Source organism: Drosophila mojavensis, unplaced genomic scaffold, assembly GCF_018153725.1.
Source record: "Drosophila mojavensis isolate 15081-1352.22 unplaced genomic scaffold, ASM1815372v1 contig_108, whole genome shotgun sequence".
Lineage (NCBI taxonomy): Eukaryota > Metazoa > Arthropoda > Insecta > Diptera > Drosophilidae > Drosophila > Drosophila mojavensis.
Window position 1 is genome coordinate 1,032,501 of NW_025318636.1, and position 20,224 is coordinate 1,052,724.

Below are 20,224 nucleotides of genomic sequence, written 5' to 3' on the forward strand. Positions count from 1 at the left end.
CTTGACTCGAGACTTGAGTAAAATTACGTCTTCGACAGTAGTTATGAATGGAGGTAGTAGTTGCAGCCAAAGTGTTTGCACCTGTTCCATCCAAATGTCGAAGTAAACTCGTTGAGTGTAACTCAGTAAGCAACCACTTATTGTCGGCAAGATGTTATGGTGAAAGAGATGGAAGGGTGGGTCGAAAAGAGCTCAGCTCTCACAACTGAAGCGAGTTCTCTCAATGTCCGTGAGTAGTTGCCGCCCACCCCGAAATTTCATTCAAAGTCTCCAGTTATAACCCTAATCGGCATGTTGAGCTTAAGACAAGTACAATAATACTAAAACACAAACAACAAAGGAAGGGAATTCAGCGATGCTGAATGATAACAAGCCATTCGCTTAGGTTACACGGCAACAGGTGATGGACGACAAAAGTCGTCTTCGTCTTACAGTAAAGTCAAGTTGCTACCTGTTAATGCATACATATATATTTATGTATAAATACATCAAACGATGCCTACAAACTAATACATATGAACAAAAAAATAGGTGTAGTAGTATATATATGTATGCGTGTGGCCAAACGCGTACAGGTGCTCATACCCGTGCCAGAGCGTTCAAGACGAGTTTGTTTGAGATCAATTGATAGCCGTAGCGTTGTGTAATGTTGATCTTGTTTTGGTAACGTAGTGGAGCATTGAGTTAAATGAGCCTGACTCTTATTTTTTCTGGATGTCGGCTGGTCTGGTCCGCAAGACAACTTTTAGTATGAGAACACTAGTGTCTTTTGTGAGTATGTTATATCTGAATGGTATTGGTATTTCAAGTGTTTGCAGTTTTTCATCAAGAAGGTCATGGTCGATTCAAGCGATCCTGATCCCGCAGTATTTCTTGAACATTGAACGAAATGGGTGCGCAGAGTCACTCGTAAAATATAAAAATAATTTAGCAGTTTACATTTATTTTCTTCTTTCAAAAATTGAATGCTTATTGTTTTTTAAAATGGAATCATGCGTTTTGATACCAAAAGAGTTGTCTTTAACCGGAATATCCTTACCAAATAAAAAAAAAGAATTTGTATTAACTGTGTGCGCAACTGCTAATATCAAAAAAGGAACTCTATTTTGTCCGTTTCAAGGTACTATTCGTACCGATAAAATTGAAAACTTAAAGCGTCCTGATGAAAATGATGTAAGTGCGCTTGTGCCAATTAATAATAATAATACATTTTAAAACAGTGTTGTTTAAAATTGGAAATTAAATTTAAATTAACAAACAAATTATTTAATCTTTATGGTATATAGCGCAGCGACTAGAATAAGGTTGATCAGCAAAGAGTGTACAGGTGCCAGAATTTCGGTCTCTAGTTGCAAAACATTGGAAGGTATGGTGACTTCCGATTTGAAACGCTCCTATTTAATGTGAAACTTTTGCCAAATTAATAAATGAGATCAACTATAGTTTATTTGATACATTTTCGTTTAACTAAAAATTTAGAAAATACTGTTTTACTTGGCTTGACACGCTAGAAATAAATAACAGTTAGAAGAGGAATTAGTAAGGTTTTTAGATTTCTGATGCGGAAGAGCTTAGTTGGTGTAGCCATACTCCCCTATCTGTATGCATAAACAGAACCTACAAGAGACTCGAAATTTGTTGTGTAAAATATTAAAAATTATAATTAAAGCTTGAAAAGGCTTTTAGTCGATAATAAAAAATGGAGTAGTTACCGATTTTTTGAAGCAAACGATATAAGGGCATTTTAAAAATCGAGTCTCTAGCTCTCATATCTATTGCGGTCGACGCGTTCAAACATACGGACAGACAGACATAACTAAATCGACTCATCTCGTCTCTGATAAGAATACGCCACACCTCCTTCTACGCGTTACATACATTTTCAATGGGTATAACCCTGCAAAAAGCTGATATTCTCATCATCCTGGGGGATGCAGTTTTTGAAGTGTTTCTCTATTTTCCACGCCCCTAGTAGGCGTAGACTCTTCATTTTCGGTCAGTTGGAATTTAGCGTAATAGTATTTTGGAAATTTACTCTAAAAAAAAGAAATACTCTTTCACATTCCATCAGCAATTTAGTAGCTAAGTTTAGCTTTAATATTGTAGAAAATTCAGTTTTTTGCCGATTGACCAAGCCTCTACTGACCTTAGACACTATTTTGGTCAGTTCTTAGAACGAGCTAACTGTAAACGCTAAACAAATGTGAAAATTACAGGCGTAATAATTATGTTTGAGTAGATAGGAGAGGAGGGCGGAAGTATATCTGCCATAACTACACAAAATTCCAGGTGTCTAGCGTCAATACTGCCCAGAATATAGCAGAATTTGAAAAATCACTATATCTTCAGGTCCGATTTTCCACGCCCTTACTGGGCCTAGTCATATAATATTTTTGATTTTTATAGAATCATAATATAATAAGCTCATGTGCAAAATTTTAGAGTTCTAGCTGTAAAACTCTAGGAGATACTGTTTTATCCGATTTGCCACACCCCCAATGGGCGTAGATATATCCGCCGTTGCTTGTTGACTTGGCTGGTCAACACGAATCTACATTCCAAATTTCAACGTTCTAGCTTTTCAGCTAATATGATTTCTGGCATATCGGAAAATGCATTTTTACAGACAGGGCTAAATCGACTCAGCTCATCGCCGAGATCAAGATTAAATATACTCTGTCACGCCTCCTTCTGCCTATTACATGCTTTTAACAAAATTATTATACCCTGATTTCCCATTTTCAGTGGGCTTAGGGTAAAAAAAAAAGAAAATGTGAATGGTTATTCTTTAGGCGGTGACGCCCGACTGCACCGTTCTTACTTGCTTAATTTGTGATTGACATAAATATCTTTTGAGTGATATCAAGCAGAATTTGAAACCACTGCTCTTCTATTAATATATTTTTCAGCATATCCTTGTATATTATAGTTAGTAGCCGCTTAATGGAGTAGCGAATTGTTGTCATCGCCAAAACCTAATTATACCCTGAACCCATTTTCAATGGCAAATCACGGTATAATGGTTTTGTTGAAATGTATCAGTTTCATGAAGATCGTAGGTCCACAAAAAAGTTATTAAACTATTAAGTTCTCATGTGTATATGTTTGTGCGTGTGCGTGTGTGCGTGTTTCTTGTGTAAGCAGAAAGACGCAAAAAATGATTGAAATAGCTATTGCTCGAAGGGTTCAGGGGATCTCGTAATCGAGCAGTCTCGACTAGAACTTTCTTACTTGTTTTCTGCAACTATTGTGCATATTGTCTTTTAAAGTTTATGGGTAAGCCTTGTCGTTCATTGTAGGCTCAATGATGACAAGTTTTCCTACTCTTCTTGATATCCTAATTGATGTTTGTGATTAAAAACGATTTCAAAATTCAGTTATACTATGTATATTTTCGGATTTTGCACTTACTTTCTCAAAAGAGTATAATTACTTCCTGAAAGTACTATAAATTATTATTATTTTTGTTTGCTAATACATATAAGTATTTGATTTTCAACTACGACTATTAAATTCCTGAATCTCAACGATAAAGTTAATTTAGAAATCAGAACTTCAGAAAATACCACAACGGTGATTATTATCACACCATCTACTATTTACCAGACATTGCTTCACATTAGAAGAATAATGTTCATGCATCGCCGCTTCGCAAAATAGTTTTATAAATATATGTATGTACATACATATGCATATACATACATATGTACAAATATATGTATGTATGTATTTTATGAATGAGCCTTCACAGGGCTGTGGTAAATAACTTCTGAAGCATTAAAGAAAACTGTGAGAACTTCTTTCAAATTCATTGTACCCATCTTTAAGAGTTCCCAACGTCATGGGAGAGTGATCACCCCATGAACTTTAAAAAAGAATGTTGATGCATATAATTCGATATATGTACTTAAATCTAAATTAACGTGTGTTCTTATGTACTTCTGATACATATACATACATATACATATGTATATATTTAGTTAGGAGCTAGGGATAAAAGTAAACAAAAATACTAAACTACCAAAATTTTAATTATTGGGATATTTAATGCGTTATAGGATGTCCTTTATTGTTTAAAACAGCTTTTAGTAGCTTTCGCATTGACAACACTAGTTTTCCTGAATAACCCTTTACGATTTTTGCTCTTTCTTTTACGATATCTAAAGGCATAGGTTTCGATTAAAATTTTAAAATAGTATGATCTTACCTGAAATGTTTTTCGAAATATACCAACAATATACTTTTAGATGTATATCAGGATTTTGGGAAGGTGTTTTAATGGGTGTGGTGTATTAAATGCATATTAGTTAAAGAAAGCTAAAATTTCCTATATATTCTCGAATTGACCACCCAAGACCAACAACACTAACCAGAGAACACATAGACTAGACATGTAGAACAAACTTTTTCCACACCGAAAAAATGCGCTGAAGAGACCGGACAACTTCGTATTTGGTCGGCTCGGTCTTCTGAGGCTCAAGCAGTGAAAATAAGGCATGGCAAAATCAGTGTGCTGCGACTGCTGCCAGACTGATAGAGCATAAAGAGAGGGAGAGAGTGAGGATGGGAAAAAGAGCGCATAGCCGTGCTTCATTTGGCAATGCGTACATTTCGTGGCAGCAGTCGCAGCACACTGATTTTGCCATGCCTTATTTTCACTGCTTGAGCCTCAGAAGACCGAGCCGACCAAATACGAAGTTGTCCGGTCTCTTCAGCGCATTTTTTCGGTGTTGAAAAAGTTTGTTCTACATCTCTAGTCTATGTGTTCTCTGGTTAGTGCCAACAAGTAAGAAGGCTCCAGTCGAGACTGCTCGACTAGGAGATACCCTGAACCCTCTAAGCTGATATTCTAATCATTTCTTCTATGTACACATACATAAACATGCAACCAGACGCGCGTATAACAACGCGCTCTGCTAACTGCGCAGTAAGCAGCGGCTGCGCTTGGGCTACGCTGCAGTGTGAGCAATATTATGAGAATGTACTTGTTCAATAAATACTTTTGTAGACATACAATCATAATGAAACTTTTAGAGCATAATCATATGGTGAAAATGTGTGTACATTCTCTAGTACTTTAAATGCGTTTTTTACAAATTGGGGGCGAAGGGGGCGTGGTATCCAAAATCTGTAAATTACAAAATCTTTGTATCCATTAACTTTATATACAACACAAATTTGAAGACTCCAGGTCTAAAAGTGTTCAAATTAGGCAGAAACAACAAAATGAATTTTTCGATTATTCTCGATAAAAAAGTTATCGGATGAGTTATCAAAAAAATAAAGCAAACTTGTACTGCGTATGGTATACACGAGTATGCATGCTCTAGCTCTTATAACTTCTGAGATCGGACGGGGGTCTGCGATGACTCCTTCTGCCCGTTACATACTTTTTCACAAAACCATTATACCCTGATTTTCCATTTTCAATGGGTTAAGGGTATAAAAATCTATGGCGGATATATCTACAGGAGCGGGGCAAATCTTAAACGTTTATATTTACCGCAGCTCTAAAGCTAGAATCTTCAAAAAATTTTTTAGAAACTGACCATAATTTATGTGTCTATGCTCAGTGGAGGCGGGACAAAGTTGGGAAAAGCTGAATTTTCTACAGTATTAAAGCTAAAAACTCAAAACTTAAAGACTAAATTGCGGTTAGCATCCTTTATTATCCTCTATTATGTTTTGGATACCGACTCCAATCTAACCGGTATTTGTGACTTTTCGACTAAAGTTTGCTTATCTGCTTCCCTTATTACGGTATTTACTCATCGTTAATTAAATATTTATACATATTTATATTATATTTTATAATATAAATATATTACACATATTCACTTTATTTTTCAGCTAAGATATCGGCACGGTTTATATCACGAAATTTCATACAATTATGGAAAGGCCGTTATTCATTGTAATTGGATAAGATTTCTTAAAATTGCTAGTTCATTCGACTCTACTGTAAATATAATCAGTTCGATGGTTAAAGGAGATCCATTGTATGAAGTTATAAAGCCAATAAAAATGTATGAAGAATTAGTTGCTTATTATATTCCGGAATCCCCCGAAGACAGTATATTTTTGACTGTGCGTTCCACGCTGTATAGAGAAGCAATGGACTCGATTTTAAAAGGTATTTACATAAATGGAAAATAAAAAATTGTCCTTAATTGCTATTCTATTTTTCCAGATACTCCCCTTGATTTGTCACTAGCATTAATGCATAAAACACCAGATTTGCCACTATCTCCTCCAGTCAGTGAGGACGAACAAAAGTCAACCTTGAGTGACTCCTCTGGTTCTTTATTATCACTTAATGACAGCACAATTGACAACTCAACTGCTTCTTCATCTACGTCGATGGACGAAATAAATAAATATGCATTAAAAAATATTACTACAATCTCATCTAAAAATAAAATTAACTTTAAAACCTACCAATACGGATCAGTGAAAAAACGAACGGGTAAAAACGAAAGACCCTTACTTCCCTGTGAAGTCTGCAGAAAAGCATTTGATAGGCCTAGTCTATTAAAGAGACATATGAGAACACATACAGGTAATTTTGTTTTATATATGTATATATTGGGTAATTAAAATTGAGTACTCTAATCGATCAATTCATATCTGTAATAATCCGATTGAGAAATGTTTGCTGTTTCGAAGTAAATTTGATTTTTACACCCTGAACCCATTGAAAATGGGAAGTCAGGGTATAATGGCTTTGTTAAAACTATGTAACAGGCAGAAGGAGGCGTGGCAGACCTCATAAAGTATATATATTCTTGATCAGGGTGACGAGCTGAGTCGATTTGGCCCTGTCCGTCTATCTGTCCGTCCGTCCGTCCCTCCGTCCGCCCTTCCGTCCGTCCGTTCTTCCGTATGTATGAACGCGTCGATCTCAGAAGATATAAGAGCTAGAGACTTGAATAATTTGTGCTAAGTCCGAGTATATCACGCGCATATCGAGTTTTTCTCCCAAAATCGATAACAACTCCAGATATTTTGTTATCGATTAATAACCTTATCGAATTAATTCATTATATCACCTACACCTTTAAAACTAGAGTTTATAAATTTTAAATGTAGAGTCATATGTATTTTATAGAATTTTTATTTTGTTGTAATTTACCCCTATCCGTATACCCACCCCCTCATCCACATATTTGTAAAAGGCGTATATCAATAAATATTATAATCATGATCTGAAAGTTTCGTAAACATAGTCCAACGACAAGAAAAGTAATTAAACAATTAAGCTCCCATAGTAAGCCCACACTGCAGCCCATGCGTATGGGAGTATGTTGCTGCCTTTTTCAGTGGGCCCTCATCCACATATTTGTAAAAGGCGTATATCAAATATTAGAGACCTGTGCTTTGGTACATGCACACAGTTAATATTATAATCAAGATCTGAAAGTTTCGTAAAAATAGTCCAACGACAAGAAAAGTAATTAAACAATTAAGCTGCCATAGTAAGCCCACACTGCAGTCCATGCCTGTTTATGCGCGCATGCCTATGTTTGTCTGGGAGTATGCAGTTGCCTTTTTCATTGGGCCTAATATCACACAGCCCAGCATTTGAAAACTCGTAGTCACCTGCAGCAAATTTTTTTTGCGCCGATTTTAACAAAAATTAAAATTCAGTTAAGTTTACACATATTAATCTACATTTAACAAGTAAGAATGCTCTAGTCGAGACTGCTCGACTACGAGATCCCCTGGACCTTTCGAGCAATAGCTATTTCAATCATTTTTTGCGTCACACACACACACACACACGCATACACACACACATATATATATATATATACTCACACATACACACACACATACACGCACACAAGCACCCACGCCTAAACACGCATGGGCTGAAGTGAGAGCTTACTATGAGAACTTAATTGTTAATTGTTGACATACGATCTTCATGAAACTTTCACATTATACTTATAACATGGATCTGCATGCATTTGTCCAAGCACAAGTCTCTAGTATTTGAAATACGTCTTTTACAAATATGTGGGTGAGGGGGTGAATATAGAGGTGGGGGGTAAATTTTAACAAAACCCGAAATTGCATAAATTGCATATAAATCTATATTAAAAATTGGGAGACTTTAGCTTTAAAGTTATAGGAGATATTATTTTTTAACTGGTTTTCGATAAGGTTTTTTATCGATAAAAAATAACAGGATGAATTATCGGTTTTTAGTGATAAACTCGATATCCGCGCTGTAAATACGGATAGAAGAAGTCTCTAGCTCTTATATCTTCTGAAATCGACGCGTTCATACATACGGACGGACGGACAAAGCTAAATCAGCTCAGCTCGTCCCCTCATCAAGAATACATATACTTTATGGGGTCTGTCACGCCTCCCTCTGCCTGTTACATACATTTCATCAAGACCATTATATTTGATGTGTTACCATTTGTTTTTATTAATTTAAAGCACATATTACATTTGGCGTGGTAAATCGGAAAATGCATTTTTCGATGTGCCAGAAATCATATTATTTGAAGGGCTAGAAAGCTGAAATTTTGAATAAAGATCCGCGTCGACCACCGAAGATCACGAGCTATGGCGGATATATTTACGCGGATATATTACGCGTGGCAAATCGGATAAAACTGTATCTCCAAGAGTTTTACAGCTAGAACGCTGAAATTTTGCTAGTAAGCTAATGTTATGATTTTATAAAGATTAATAAAAACAAGTAAGAACGTTGCAGTCGGGCGATACCGATTGTAGAATACTCATTCACAGCCCAAACGCTGTCAACCAAAGTATATAGTGCAATTCTCAAGTCTAGTGCGTAACAAAAAATGGGGCATGATCCCAGGAGGTTCGAAATCTCATCGATGTTATTTTTTTTATACCCTGAACCCATTGAAAATGGGAAATCAGGGTATATGGGTTTTGTGAAAAATTATGTAACGGGCAGAAGAAGGCGTGGCAGACCCTATAAAGTAAATATTCTTGATCAGCATGACGAACTGAGTCGATATAGCCTTGTCCGTCTGTCCGTCCGTCCGTATGAGTGCGTCGATCTCAAAAGTTATAAGAGCAAGAGAGCTGAAATTTGGAATGCATACTCGTGTGTACCATGTATGTCTACAAAAGAAATTATTAAACAAATAAATTCGCATAATATTGCCCACACTGCAGCGCAGCCCACGCGCAGTCGCTGCTAACTGCTCAGTCAGCTGAGCGCGTCATTATACGTGCGTATGCATGTTTGCATAAAAGGAGTGCAGAATGAGTGGAATATCAGCTTGAAGGCTTCAGGGTATCTCCCAGTCGAGCAGTCTCGACTAGAGCCTTCTTACTTGTTTTTATACCCTGAACCCATTATCAATGGGAAATCAGGGTATAATGGTTTTGTTGAAATGTATGTAACAGGTAGAAGGAGGCGTGTCAGACCCCACAAAGTATATATATATTCTTGATGAGGGCGACGAGCTGAGTCGATTTAGCTCTGCTTGTCTGTCTGTCCGTATGTATGAACGCGTCGATTTCAGAAAATATAAGAGCTAGAGACTTCTTCTGTCCGTATTTACAGCGCGAATATCGAGTTTATCACTAAAAATCGATAATTCATCCTGTTATTTTTTATCGATAAAAAACCTTATCGAAAACCAGTTATAAAATTATATCTCCTACACCTTTATTGCTAGAGTCTTCAAATTTTTAATGTATGCTTATATACAATTTATACAATTTCGGTTTTTGTTGAAATTTACCCCCACTCCTATATCCACCCCCTCACCATCAAAAATGTAAAAGGCGTATTTAATATTACTAGACACTTGTGGTTTGGCAAGTGCACTCATATTATTGTTATAATTAAGATCTGAAAATTCATGAAAATCGTATGTCCACGAAAAAAAACTATTAAACAATTAAGTTCTCGTGCGTTTTTATGCGTGTGTGTGTGTATGCGGGTGTGTGCCTGTGTGCGTGTGTGTGTGCGTGTGTGCGGGATCTCGTAGTCGAGCAATCTCGACTAGAGCTTTCTTACTTGTTCATACATATTTAGTTTTTTATAAAATAGATATTTTATTGGGAAGGTGCGAGCTTGAATGAATGGCACTTAATACCTTTGTGTTTCTTAGTCGAATAATTTTATAAGTTTAAGTTTGTTTGTTGAGTTTGAGATCGCATGCACTCAATATCTCACATCTCCCTGTCTTTAGTAAAAAGAATGAAAATAAATAAGACGTAAGGAGCAATACAACAGTTAACCAAATAATTTCGGCGTCGAGGCACTCGAGTTTTTGAATGCATATATCTTCGTGTCAACATTTCGTATTTGCTCGGCTCCGTCGCTTGAGGCTCGAGCAGTGAAAGAATCTCACGCCTAGATTAGTGCGCTTCGAGCGTTCAAGCTTAAAGCACGCATTTTAATAAGAAGCCTGATCGTGCGCTTATTATTTCTTACTCTGTCTCTTTCTATGCCCTGTCCATTTAGAGGGTATATGAAGCTCTTGAAAGGGGTTTGCCATGCACATATAAAACGTTAGCGGTTTCATGACATTATATTATATAGCTACTAATCCTGACAACTTGAAAAATTGATTCTAAATTTCAATATTAATTAAATATATACTGTGAAGTATCACATTTTTCAGGGCCGTATTACGCCCCAGTAATAGAATAGCTTTAAGTACCTTTGTTAGAATTAAGAGAAATCATGAAATCATAACATATAATTTAAGCAAAGTAGATATACCCATTTAATTCATATAGTGCAGGGTAGCAACAGGCGACGCAACAGCGGACGACGCAACGACAACACGGACGAGGAGAGAGAACAACGGAGGAAGTCTAACGGCGCTCAGCTAGCGCACAGTCTGCATGGCGACAGCAACAATAACAACGGCGAGTAACGAAACGGCGCAGCATCGGACAATAACAATGCCAAACGGACAGCAACAAAAAACGACGCATAAAAATCAAAACGGCAACCGAGTACAGTCTACACCACGAAACACCGATAGCGCGCAGCAAAGCGTAGACGACTCAACACAGCGGCGCATAGCTGCGCGAAGAGCCAAAAGCTTTCGCACTTCAAAAAACACATACCACGCAATGCAGCGACGCAGCGTTGAGAGTGCAGAGCGACGCTAAGAGTAAAATGCTCTCGCACAATAGAATGCAATGTAGAAACGCATAAGCGCATGCAAAAGCCGCAGTGTTCTAAGCCGGAGGCGCAGCGCTAAGCGCAAAATTAGAACTCGATGACTTATTCTTGGACTCTTGAAACGAATAGACGTACCCACCGGACAGAACGACTTCGACATGACAGCCGACGAATTTTCATAGGACACGTGTTTTCTTTTCTTAGTGGGGGCGAGTGCCGGGTCAATGAGTTTTAAGCTAGTTTATTATTAGTGAAGTGAACGAAATAAAGGCTTAATCGAAGAAAATTCCAACTGACTGTAAAATATCGCGACGTGGGCCAGAGTTGCCAGTTTCGAGGTTGAGTGCACGGTAGTCACCACACGAGACTCAGAGCGTTATACACTGGTCGGCCGCCGGCTATTCTGGGACACAAGTGTCTCGCCACAGCCCACAGCACTGATCGCACGATTCAAGTCTGAGTCAGAGTTGAATCGTGGCGATGGTCAGCTTGGCTGTGTGCTAAGCAGGGGGGCCTCTTTTCGTCAGAGGTGTCTCGCCGCAGCTCGCAGCATTAGTCACACGACTCAACGCCGAGTGTTATACACCGGAGCTGAGCCGTGGTGACAGTCAGCTTGGTTGTGTGCAAGATAAGCTAGCGCTAGCACCTCTATGCATCCGGCCATAGCACATAGTGGGTGCAGTGCGATCCAGCTCTGAGTGTTATACGCCGAGTGTTATACGAGCTGGATCGAAGCGGTAATCATTTGGCCCGTTGTCTTCTAGGACTGGCCATCAGTTCTCGGGAATACCATGTGTGGCGCTCAGCACATAGCGGGTGGAACGCGAACCTGCTTCGAGCGTTGCACGCCAGAGCTGAGTCGAGGTGGCGATCCACGTGTCTATTCTCGAGGCTGAGTCATCGTACTCTAGGCATTCGGTCGCTGCACACGGCAGGCACTGTTATCCCGATTCTGAGCGTTATACGCCAGAGCTGGACCGCAGCGTTCTCAGGTCACCCCATTGCAACTGCAATTTCTCCAATAAGTTTCTTGTCTTAAACACGGATAGCTCGGCCATCTCGGCCCACTATCCTCTCTCATTCCGTGGTCTCGGAAATTTACTAAATTTCTTGTAAATGACCCTGGGGAAGACTGAGAGCTTTACCCCAGCCATAGAAATACTTCTTTACAATACATACATATATTGTTTAACAAAATAACATTTCGTTTCGTATGAAAACGCTATGCATAAAGAATATTTTTTCGCTACCAAATTATAACGGTAAATTTGCTGTCGGTCGGCTTTTGGTCTGCACACACACAATTCTATTGCGCTTCGGGTATTTAAAAAAATATTTTTCTCTCTGCAAACTGCGACGCAACTCATATACTCATCGAATCACTTCATATACTTTGTCGCTCAATACAATATTGTGCGTCTAAGTCATATACGATCGCACTCACACTCATACAAGTTTCGTTTTGACCTCGGTGCCACACATCTCAATATGAGCATTGTTAATTCCGTTACGGTTTTTTTGGTTCTCATGCAGCCCTCTAATACATAATTATGTACATGTATGCATACATGTAAATATGTATATATACGTGAGCACGCATAGCATAAAGCATTCCAGCCTTATACACGCGCTCATTTGTATGTGTGTATGTATGTACACATAAATGCGTACTCTAGCAAATTCTTAGAAGCTCGTTGCGATTGATTTGCCTTTGCATTGTTTTTGAATTCCCAGTCGCTATACTGGCTTTTCTATGCTATAGGCATCATAACAATAATGTGATTTCGTTTTGATTACTGTTGCTCGAAACGACGCGGTGGTGCTGTAGGAAGAAGCGCCGGCGATATTTATTTAAGTTATTTTGACAAACATGCTATTTGGCTTAGGTGCGAGTTCAAATCCCGCAGAAAACTCGTTTTTGTAAATTGCAAATTTTTTTGTTATTTTAACTTTATTATATTTTATTAATTTTGTAACAATGTTTCCTTCCGTGCTATCAATGCCTATTAAGCCTATTTATGTGAGCAAATACATAAATAGAAGGCTGACGCATATATGTTAATGCCGTGATTCGGGCCCTATAAATGCCGAAAATCGAAAAATAGCATGTAATTTTCAATGGGAAATCAGGGTATAATGGTTTTGTTGAAATGTATGTAACCGGCAGAAGGAGGCGTGGCAGACCCCACAAAGTATATATATATATTCTTGATCAGGGCGACGAGCTGAGTTGATTTGGCCCTGTCCGTCTGTCCGTATGTATGAACGCGTCGATTTCAGAAGATATAAGAGCTAGAGACTTCAATTTTGTTTTAAATGTCCGTAATTACAGCGCGCATATCAAGTTTATCATTAAAAATCGATAACTCATCCCGATCTTTTTTTATCGATAAAAAACCTTATCGAAAACCAGTTATAAAATTATATCTTCTACACCTTTATTGCTAGTCTCCAAATTTTTAATTTATGCTTATATGCAATTTATACAATTTCGGTTATTGTAATTTACCCCCACCCCTATATTCACCCCCTCACCATCACTTTTGTAAAAAAATAGTAGAGACTTGTGCTTTGGCAATTACATGCATATCCATGTTGTAATCATAATCTGAAAGTTCCATGAAGATCGTATGTCCACAAAAAAGTTATTAAGCAATTAAGTTCTCATAGTAAGCGCCCACTGCAGCCCATGCGTGTTTATGCGTGGGTGCTTGTGTGTGTATGTGTTTTTTTTTTTTTTTTTTATATTCATTTATTGACAAAATAACAAATTGCAAGTTGCGTGGTGGCTAGGATAGCGCGCGGTGCTTGCGGGACGGCCGTAAAGCATTGCTTCGCAAGCACTATGCGCTACCTTAGCCTGGGACAGCTCGTCTTCTCGATCGCTCGACTCTGCGGAGCTCCATCATCACCGTGGCCGCGAAGGTGCTTGTTAGTTCCCAAGCTTCCTCCGATTCCAGCATGGCGTTGACTAAGTTGTCCGCTCTGATGGAGCGGCCCACTGCCTCTTCCAGACGACGCCTCTCCTCCAGGAACCGTCCACATTCGAAAAGAATGTGGTTGACGTCTTCCACATGCCCTCGCTCGCACCAGGGGCACTCGTCAGATTCCTCGTGGCCAAAGCGCTTCAAATAGCTCCGAAAGCATCCATGACCCGAGAGGATCTGCGTAAGGTAGAAGTTAACCTCGCCATGTTTGCTGTTGACCCATGGTTCAAGCTCCGGGATGAGCTTGTGCGTCCAGCACCCTTTAGCTGAGCTATTCCACCTTCTTTGCCATCGTGCGATACTGTTCGCCCTGACAGCGTTGAGTCGCGTAGGCCCGTGCGAATTCCGCTCCACGGCTTCGGCGACCAAATACTCCAGTGGCACCATACCGGCTATGACGAGCGCCGCGTCATCGGAGATAGCCCTGAAAGCGTAGCTGACTCTGATTGCGCTCAGCCTGTAGATCGCGCAAATGCCTCGGCTGTAGCTCGGCGTTGCCATCGCTCTTGCCCATATTGGCGCAGCATAGAGGATGACAGACCTAATGACGCTCATTAGGAGGAGACGTCGTTGCTGTTTAGGTCCCCGCGTGTTAAGCATGATTCTCGAGAGAGCTCTACAAGAATCAGCTGCCTTTTTATGCACATATTCTACTTAGAGCACTTGCTCGCGGAAAGTTAATCTTGTGTCTATCATGACACCAAGATATCTTATCGCCCTCTTTGACGCAATGGTGACGCTGCCGATTTTTATATTGGCAGTTTCCACTCTTTTGCGACTGCTGACTAGTACAACTTCGGTCTTGTGTGCCGCTAGCTCGAGCCCAGCTCCTGTCAACCAGCTTCGTATGCGATTGATACTTTCGCTGCACATATCCTCTGTATCTTTGAGCTCCTTTCCTATGGCTACGACAGCTACATCATCAGCAAAGCCAATGGTGTGCGCGCCTGCTGGTAGTTCCAAGCGCAGTACGCCGTCGTACATGATGTTCCATAGAAGAGGCCCCAGCGCTGAGCCTTGGGGTACTCCAGCTGACACTGTATGAGTTTGGGGACCCTCACTCGTGTTGTATACCAGTGTTCTTCCTCTGAAGTAGCTCTTTATTATCTCTCTTAGATATTTAGGGATATTATATTGTGACAGCGCATTCAGTATCATATCCCAACTAGCTGTGTTGAAGGCATTCCTTACATCCAGGGTCGCGATGATGCAGTATTCCTTCGTCCCGTGCCTCCATCTGGTGCCTTGAATAGCGGAAGTGGCCAGACCGACAACTTTGTTAAGCGCGTCCGTTGTTGACCGGGCCTTCCGGAATCCAAATTGGTTTGGTGACAGGTCTCCGGCGCTTGCAATCGCAGTCTCCAGCCTAGAGCAGATCAGTTTCTCAAACACCTTTCCCATGGTGTCTAAGAGACAGATCGGTCTGTACGAAGATGGCTCATCTGGTGGTTTGCCAGCCTTGAGGGCTAGCTTTAGCGCACGATTTGGGATCCCGTCCGGCCCTGGAGCTGTGTTGGTTCTAAGACCTCGGAGAACTACTGATATTTCTTCCTCTGTGACTAAAACAATTTCAGTGCTCGTTCAGCCCTGATCAGCAGACTCGGACTCAGGGGCGTGAATGGAGCTTTAACTTTCTGGAAAGAGTGTTTCCACAATCGATTTAAGCTCCAGACGATCCGTAGGCTGCATCTGTCTACCTGCGTATAGTCCTTTAACTACTATCTTATATGCCCTGCCCCAAGGGTCATATTCGGCTGAGTCGCACAACTGTAAAAAACATTCTCTTTTGCGTGCCCGAATGGCCTTCTTCAGCTGTCTTCTAGCTGCCTGGTAAGCTAACTGTTTCTCAAGAAACGTTGGCCTACCGCGAGCCCGTTGGTAGCTTCTTCTCGCCTGGATGCATTTGCGACGAATGTCACCTATTTGCGTATTCCACCAATACGTAGGCTCATGTTGTCGCGTGAACTGCTTGCGGCGTAACATGCTGCTATTGCAGGCACTCTGTATTTGGGCTACCATTTGGCATGCTCTGGCCTCAGCATTACCAATTGTACCCAGAGACTGAATGGCCTCTGAAAAGACCGCTGGATCAAAAGTATCTAGCCGATACGACTCCCTCCACAATGTTGACGCCCTGGCAGGTGGCTCACCTATTGTGAACAGAAGTGCCGTATGATCGCTGCCTGTATAGCTATCGCAATGGCTCCATGTTGCTCCCCGAAAGAGGGATGAAGTGACAAAAGTAATGTCGATAACAGACCCGTATCCCGCCCGACTGAAGGTGTACTCATGGCCAGTGTTGAGCAGTGCAACATCAAGTGTCGCGAAGATCTCCAGTAGGATACGACCTCTGGCATTTGTTGTGGGGCTACCCCATTCTAGCGCCCAGGAGTTAAAATCTCCAGCTATAATGGCCTTCCGACCCCTAGCATCCTCGGCAAGCTCGTCGAGCACCGTCGTGAATTCACTAAGCTGCATGCTGGGGGCCAGATAGCAACTGTAAAGCCATAAGCTACCATATCGGCCACGTACGAACCCATTGAATGACTTAACATTCGAAAGTACGTTCGTTGAGTTGCCGCATACCCACAACGCAGCTTTGCCATTAACGTCTGTTGACCATGTCCTAGGGCAGCTGGTTCTACAGTGGTGAGGCTCACTGAGAAAAGCTACATCTATACATTTTTCCCTAATGGTCTGCTCTAGAAGATCTTGGGCAGCAACACAATGATTTAAGTTAAGCTGCAAAAACCTTAACATTTCATTTTACGAGCAGCTTCATGGTAAGATGGGCACTTGAAGCTGCCTGCTGAATGGTCCGTCTGCTTTTCACCTTTCCGGATGCAGAGGCTACATTTTGGTGGCTTGGTGCATGCTTTGGCACTGTGACCCATCTCTCCACACCTGAAACAGGCGCCCTTTAAGTCACAGTCGCTGCCGCAGTTTGCTGCCATATGACCGTAATCGAGGCTGTGTATGTGTGTGTGTGTATGCGTTTGTGTGTGTATGACGTGTGTGTGTGTATGTGTGTGTGTATGCGTGTGTGCGTAGGTATGCCTATGTGTGCGTGCGTGTGTGTGTGTGTGCGTGTTTCTTGTGTAAGCTGAAAGACGCGAAAAATTATTGAAATAGCTATTACTCCAAGGGTTCAGGGGATCTCGTAGTCGAGCAGTCTCGACTATAGCTTTCTTACTTGTTACATTTGTTTTAGCGTAAGTATTGGAATTTTTTAGTTAGGTTACCGTTAGCTCGTTCTAAGAACTGACCAAAATGGTGTCTACGCTTAGTAGGGGCTTAGCCAATCGGGAAAAACTGTATTTTCTACAGCATTAAAGCCAAACGTAGCTACTAAATTGCTGATGGGATGTGAATGAGTATTCTGGAGTCGGTAACGCCTGACTGCAACGCTCTTACTTGATTTCTAGCAGATGCTTTACATGTACATGTATGTTTAACGATATAATCAATTTTCTTGCTGATTTTTGACATTTATTATGAATATTTGCTTTGCAGGGGAGAAACCTCATATTTGTTCGGTTTGTGGAAAAGGATTTAGTACTTCAAGCTCTCTAAATACTCACAGGTAAAAACATATCATAAAATACACAACAAATTAGGTAAATAATATCTACAACATTATAATAGACGGATTCACTCAGGTGAAAAGCCCCATGAATGTCAAGTATGCGGAAAAAAGTTTACTGCTAGCAGTAACTTATATTATCATAGGATGACACACATAAAGGTAATAATTCAATTATTTCAATGCACTGAAGTCATAAATAACCAAAAAAAAAAAAAAACAAGTAGCTATAGTCGGGACTGGGCGATTATGAGATCTCCTGAACCCTTTGAACACCTGATATTTCAATAATTATTCGCACATGCACACACGCACATACACACAAGCATACGCATTAGCTGAAGTATGGGTTCACTACGGTGACTTGATTGCTTTTCTTGTTGACGGACTATATTCATGAAACTCTCAGATGTCAAAGTACAAGCACTAACCAGAGAACACATAAACTAGACCTGTAGAACAAACTTTTCTACAGCAGAAAATGTTAAGTTGGTCGACGACTATACGACGAGCGTGCACACAAACATCGAAACGCTACATTTTAATTGCATGAGCCGGACAAACGCTTTTATGATCGAGTTATACCCTACACTCAAATGAAAAGATCTGGGATCGTCGCGGACAAATTTCAATTTTTCTGCGCTGCTGAGTTCGGTGATTTGAGAGACGATAGAGGGAGATAGAGAGAGAGGACAATAGCAAATGTTCCACCAATTTAACATTTTCTGCTGTAGAAAAGTTTTTTCTACATGTCTAGTCTATCTGTTCTCTGGTTAGTGGTACAAGTCTATGATATTGAAATACGCCTTTTGTGAGGATAAGGTTGACAAGGTGGATATAGGGGTAAAGGTTAAATTTTAGGAAAAGCCAAAATTCTATAAAGTACATATGAATCTACATTTAAAATTTGACGGCTTTATTTGACCTTAAAGATATAGCAGATATAAATTTATTCGTGATTTTCGGTAATGTTCTAACCGATAGAAAAAATCGATATGCGCGTGGTATACATGGGAAAAAAATTACAATCCTCTAGCTCTTAAGCTGGGTACACACGATGCAAACAATTTGCGGCCACTTAAAAATAATTTGCAGCAAAAGTTTGCACAAATGCTCACACCAATGCAAATATTGCATGCAAATTACTTCAATTTTTGTTTTGCACGCAAATTGTTGCATGGCTATTTCGTGCAATATATTGCGTTAATGTCTACACGTGCTTTCATTTTTTGTTTGCATTGCTTGCAAGTGGACACTCATTTGCAAGTTCTGTTGTTTTGAAAAAGTCAAGGAATAGCGACGTGTTTATATTATGTCGGCACAAAAATCGAGATTTGCTCCTGTTGCTATATTAGCCATTTTGATAAAAAAAAAAAAAGTGAGAAGATCAAAGTCTGCCAAAAAAAAAAGTGAGGAGATCAAAGTCTGTCAGAAAAGAAAGTGTTGGGTGAATGAGTGGATCAGAACCTTTTAAAAGAGCTGCAATATGGCGATGAAACAAACTATTACAATTATTTCGCATGTCTATCAGTGATTTCATTTTTATACCCTGAACCCATTTTCAATGGAAAATCAGGGTATAATGGTTTTGTTGAAATGTATGTAACAGGCAGAAGGAGGCGTGGCAGACCCCACGAAGTATATATATTCTTGATCAGGGTGACGAGCTGAGTCGATTTGGCCCTGTCCATATGTCTGTCTGTCCGTCAGTCCGTATGTATGAACGCGTCGATTTCAGAAGATATAAGAGCTAGTGACTTAAAATTTGATCTTAAAATGTCCGTATTTACAGCGCGGATATCGAGTTTATCATTAAAAATCGAAAACTCGTCCCGATATTTTTTAGACTCATTCACGAAAGTGAAATGAGTATATTGGTTTTGTGCAATGTCCGTCTTGCTGTTCGTCCGTCTGTCCGTCTGTCCGTCTGTCCGTATGAACGCAATCTATTTCGGCGCTATTGAAGCTAGAGACTTGAAATTTGGAACACATACTCGTGTATATCTCCGATTTATAAAGTGTTAAAATTTTCCCGATCCGCCTACTAGGGGCGTGGCAAATCGGAAAATGCATTTTCCGATATACCATAAATCATGTTTGTTGAAGAGCTAGAAAGCTGAAATTTGGTATGTAGGTCCGCGCCGGCCACCCAAGATCACAAGCTATGGCGGATATATCTCCGCCCATTAGGGGCGTGGCAAATCGGACAAAACTGTATCTCCTAAAGTTATAAACTTAGAATGCTGAAATTTTGCACGTAAGCTAATGTTTTAATTCTATGAAGATGGGTGAAATATATCTACGCCCACTAGGGGCGTGGCAAATCGGACCTGAAGATATAGTGATTTTTCGAATTCTGCTATATTTTAGGCACTATTGATGCTAGAGATCTGAAATTTGGTATATATACGCGGGTTGATCACCCAAGTCCAACGAGCTATGGTAGATATATGTCCGCCTATAGGGGGCGTGGCAAACCGCAAAAGTTTATATCTCCTACAGTTTAAGAGC

At 40.0% G+C, this 20,224-nt stretch overlaps 1 protein-coding gene across 3 annotated transcripts in view; it reads left to right on the forward strand.

Moving 5' to 3' along the window:
* The first annotated feature begins 636 nt into the window (after positions 1 to 636).
* The window catches only part of LOC26528218 (oocyte zinc finger protein XlCOF8.4), a 57,560-nt gene continuing 37,972 nt past the window's right edge, over positions 637 to 20,224 (forward strand). For 2 of the 3 annotated variants that reach the window (XM_015166092.3, XM_044007935.1), the window contains exons 1-5: positions 793 to 1,173; positions 5,851 to 6,133; positions 6,191 to 6,559; positions 17,644 to 17,713; positions 17,776 to 17,875. In XM_015166092.3, coding sequence (XP_015021578.2) covers positions 985 to 1,173; positions 5,851 to 6,133; positions 6,191 to 6,559; positions 17,644 to 17,713; positions 17,776 to 17,875 — 1,011 coding nt within the window. In that variant the 5' untranslated portion in view covers positions 793 to 984. Of the gene's footprint in view, positions 772 to 792; positions 1,174 to 5,850; positions 6,134 to 6,190; positions 6,560 to 17,643; positions 17,714 to 17,775; positions 17,876 to 20,224 lie in introns of those variants that run through there. The other variant, XM_032729203.2, reaches the window with a different exon arrangement.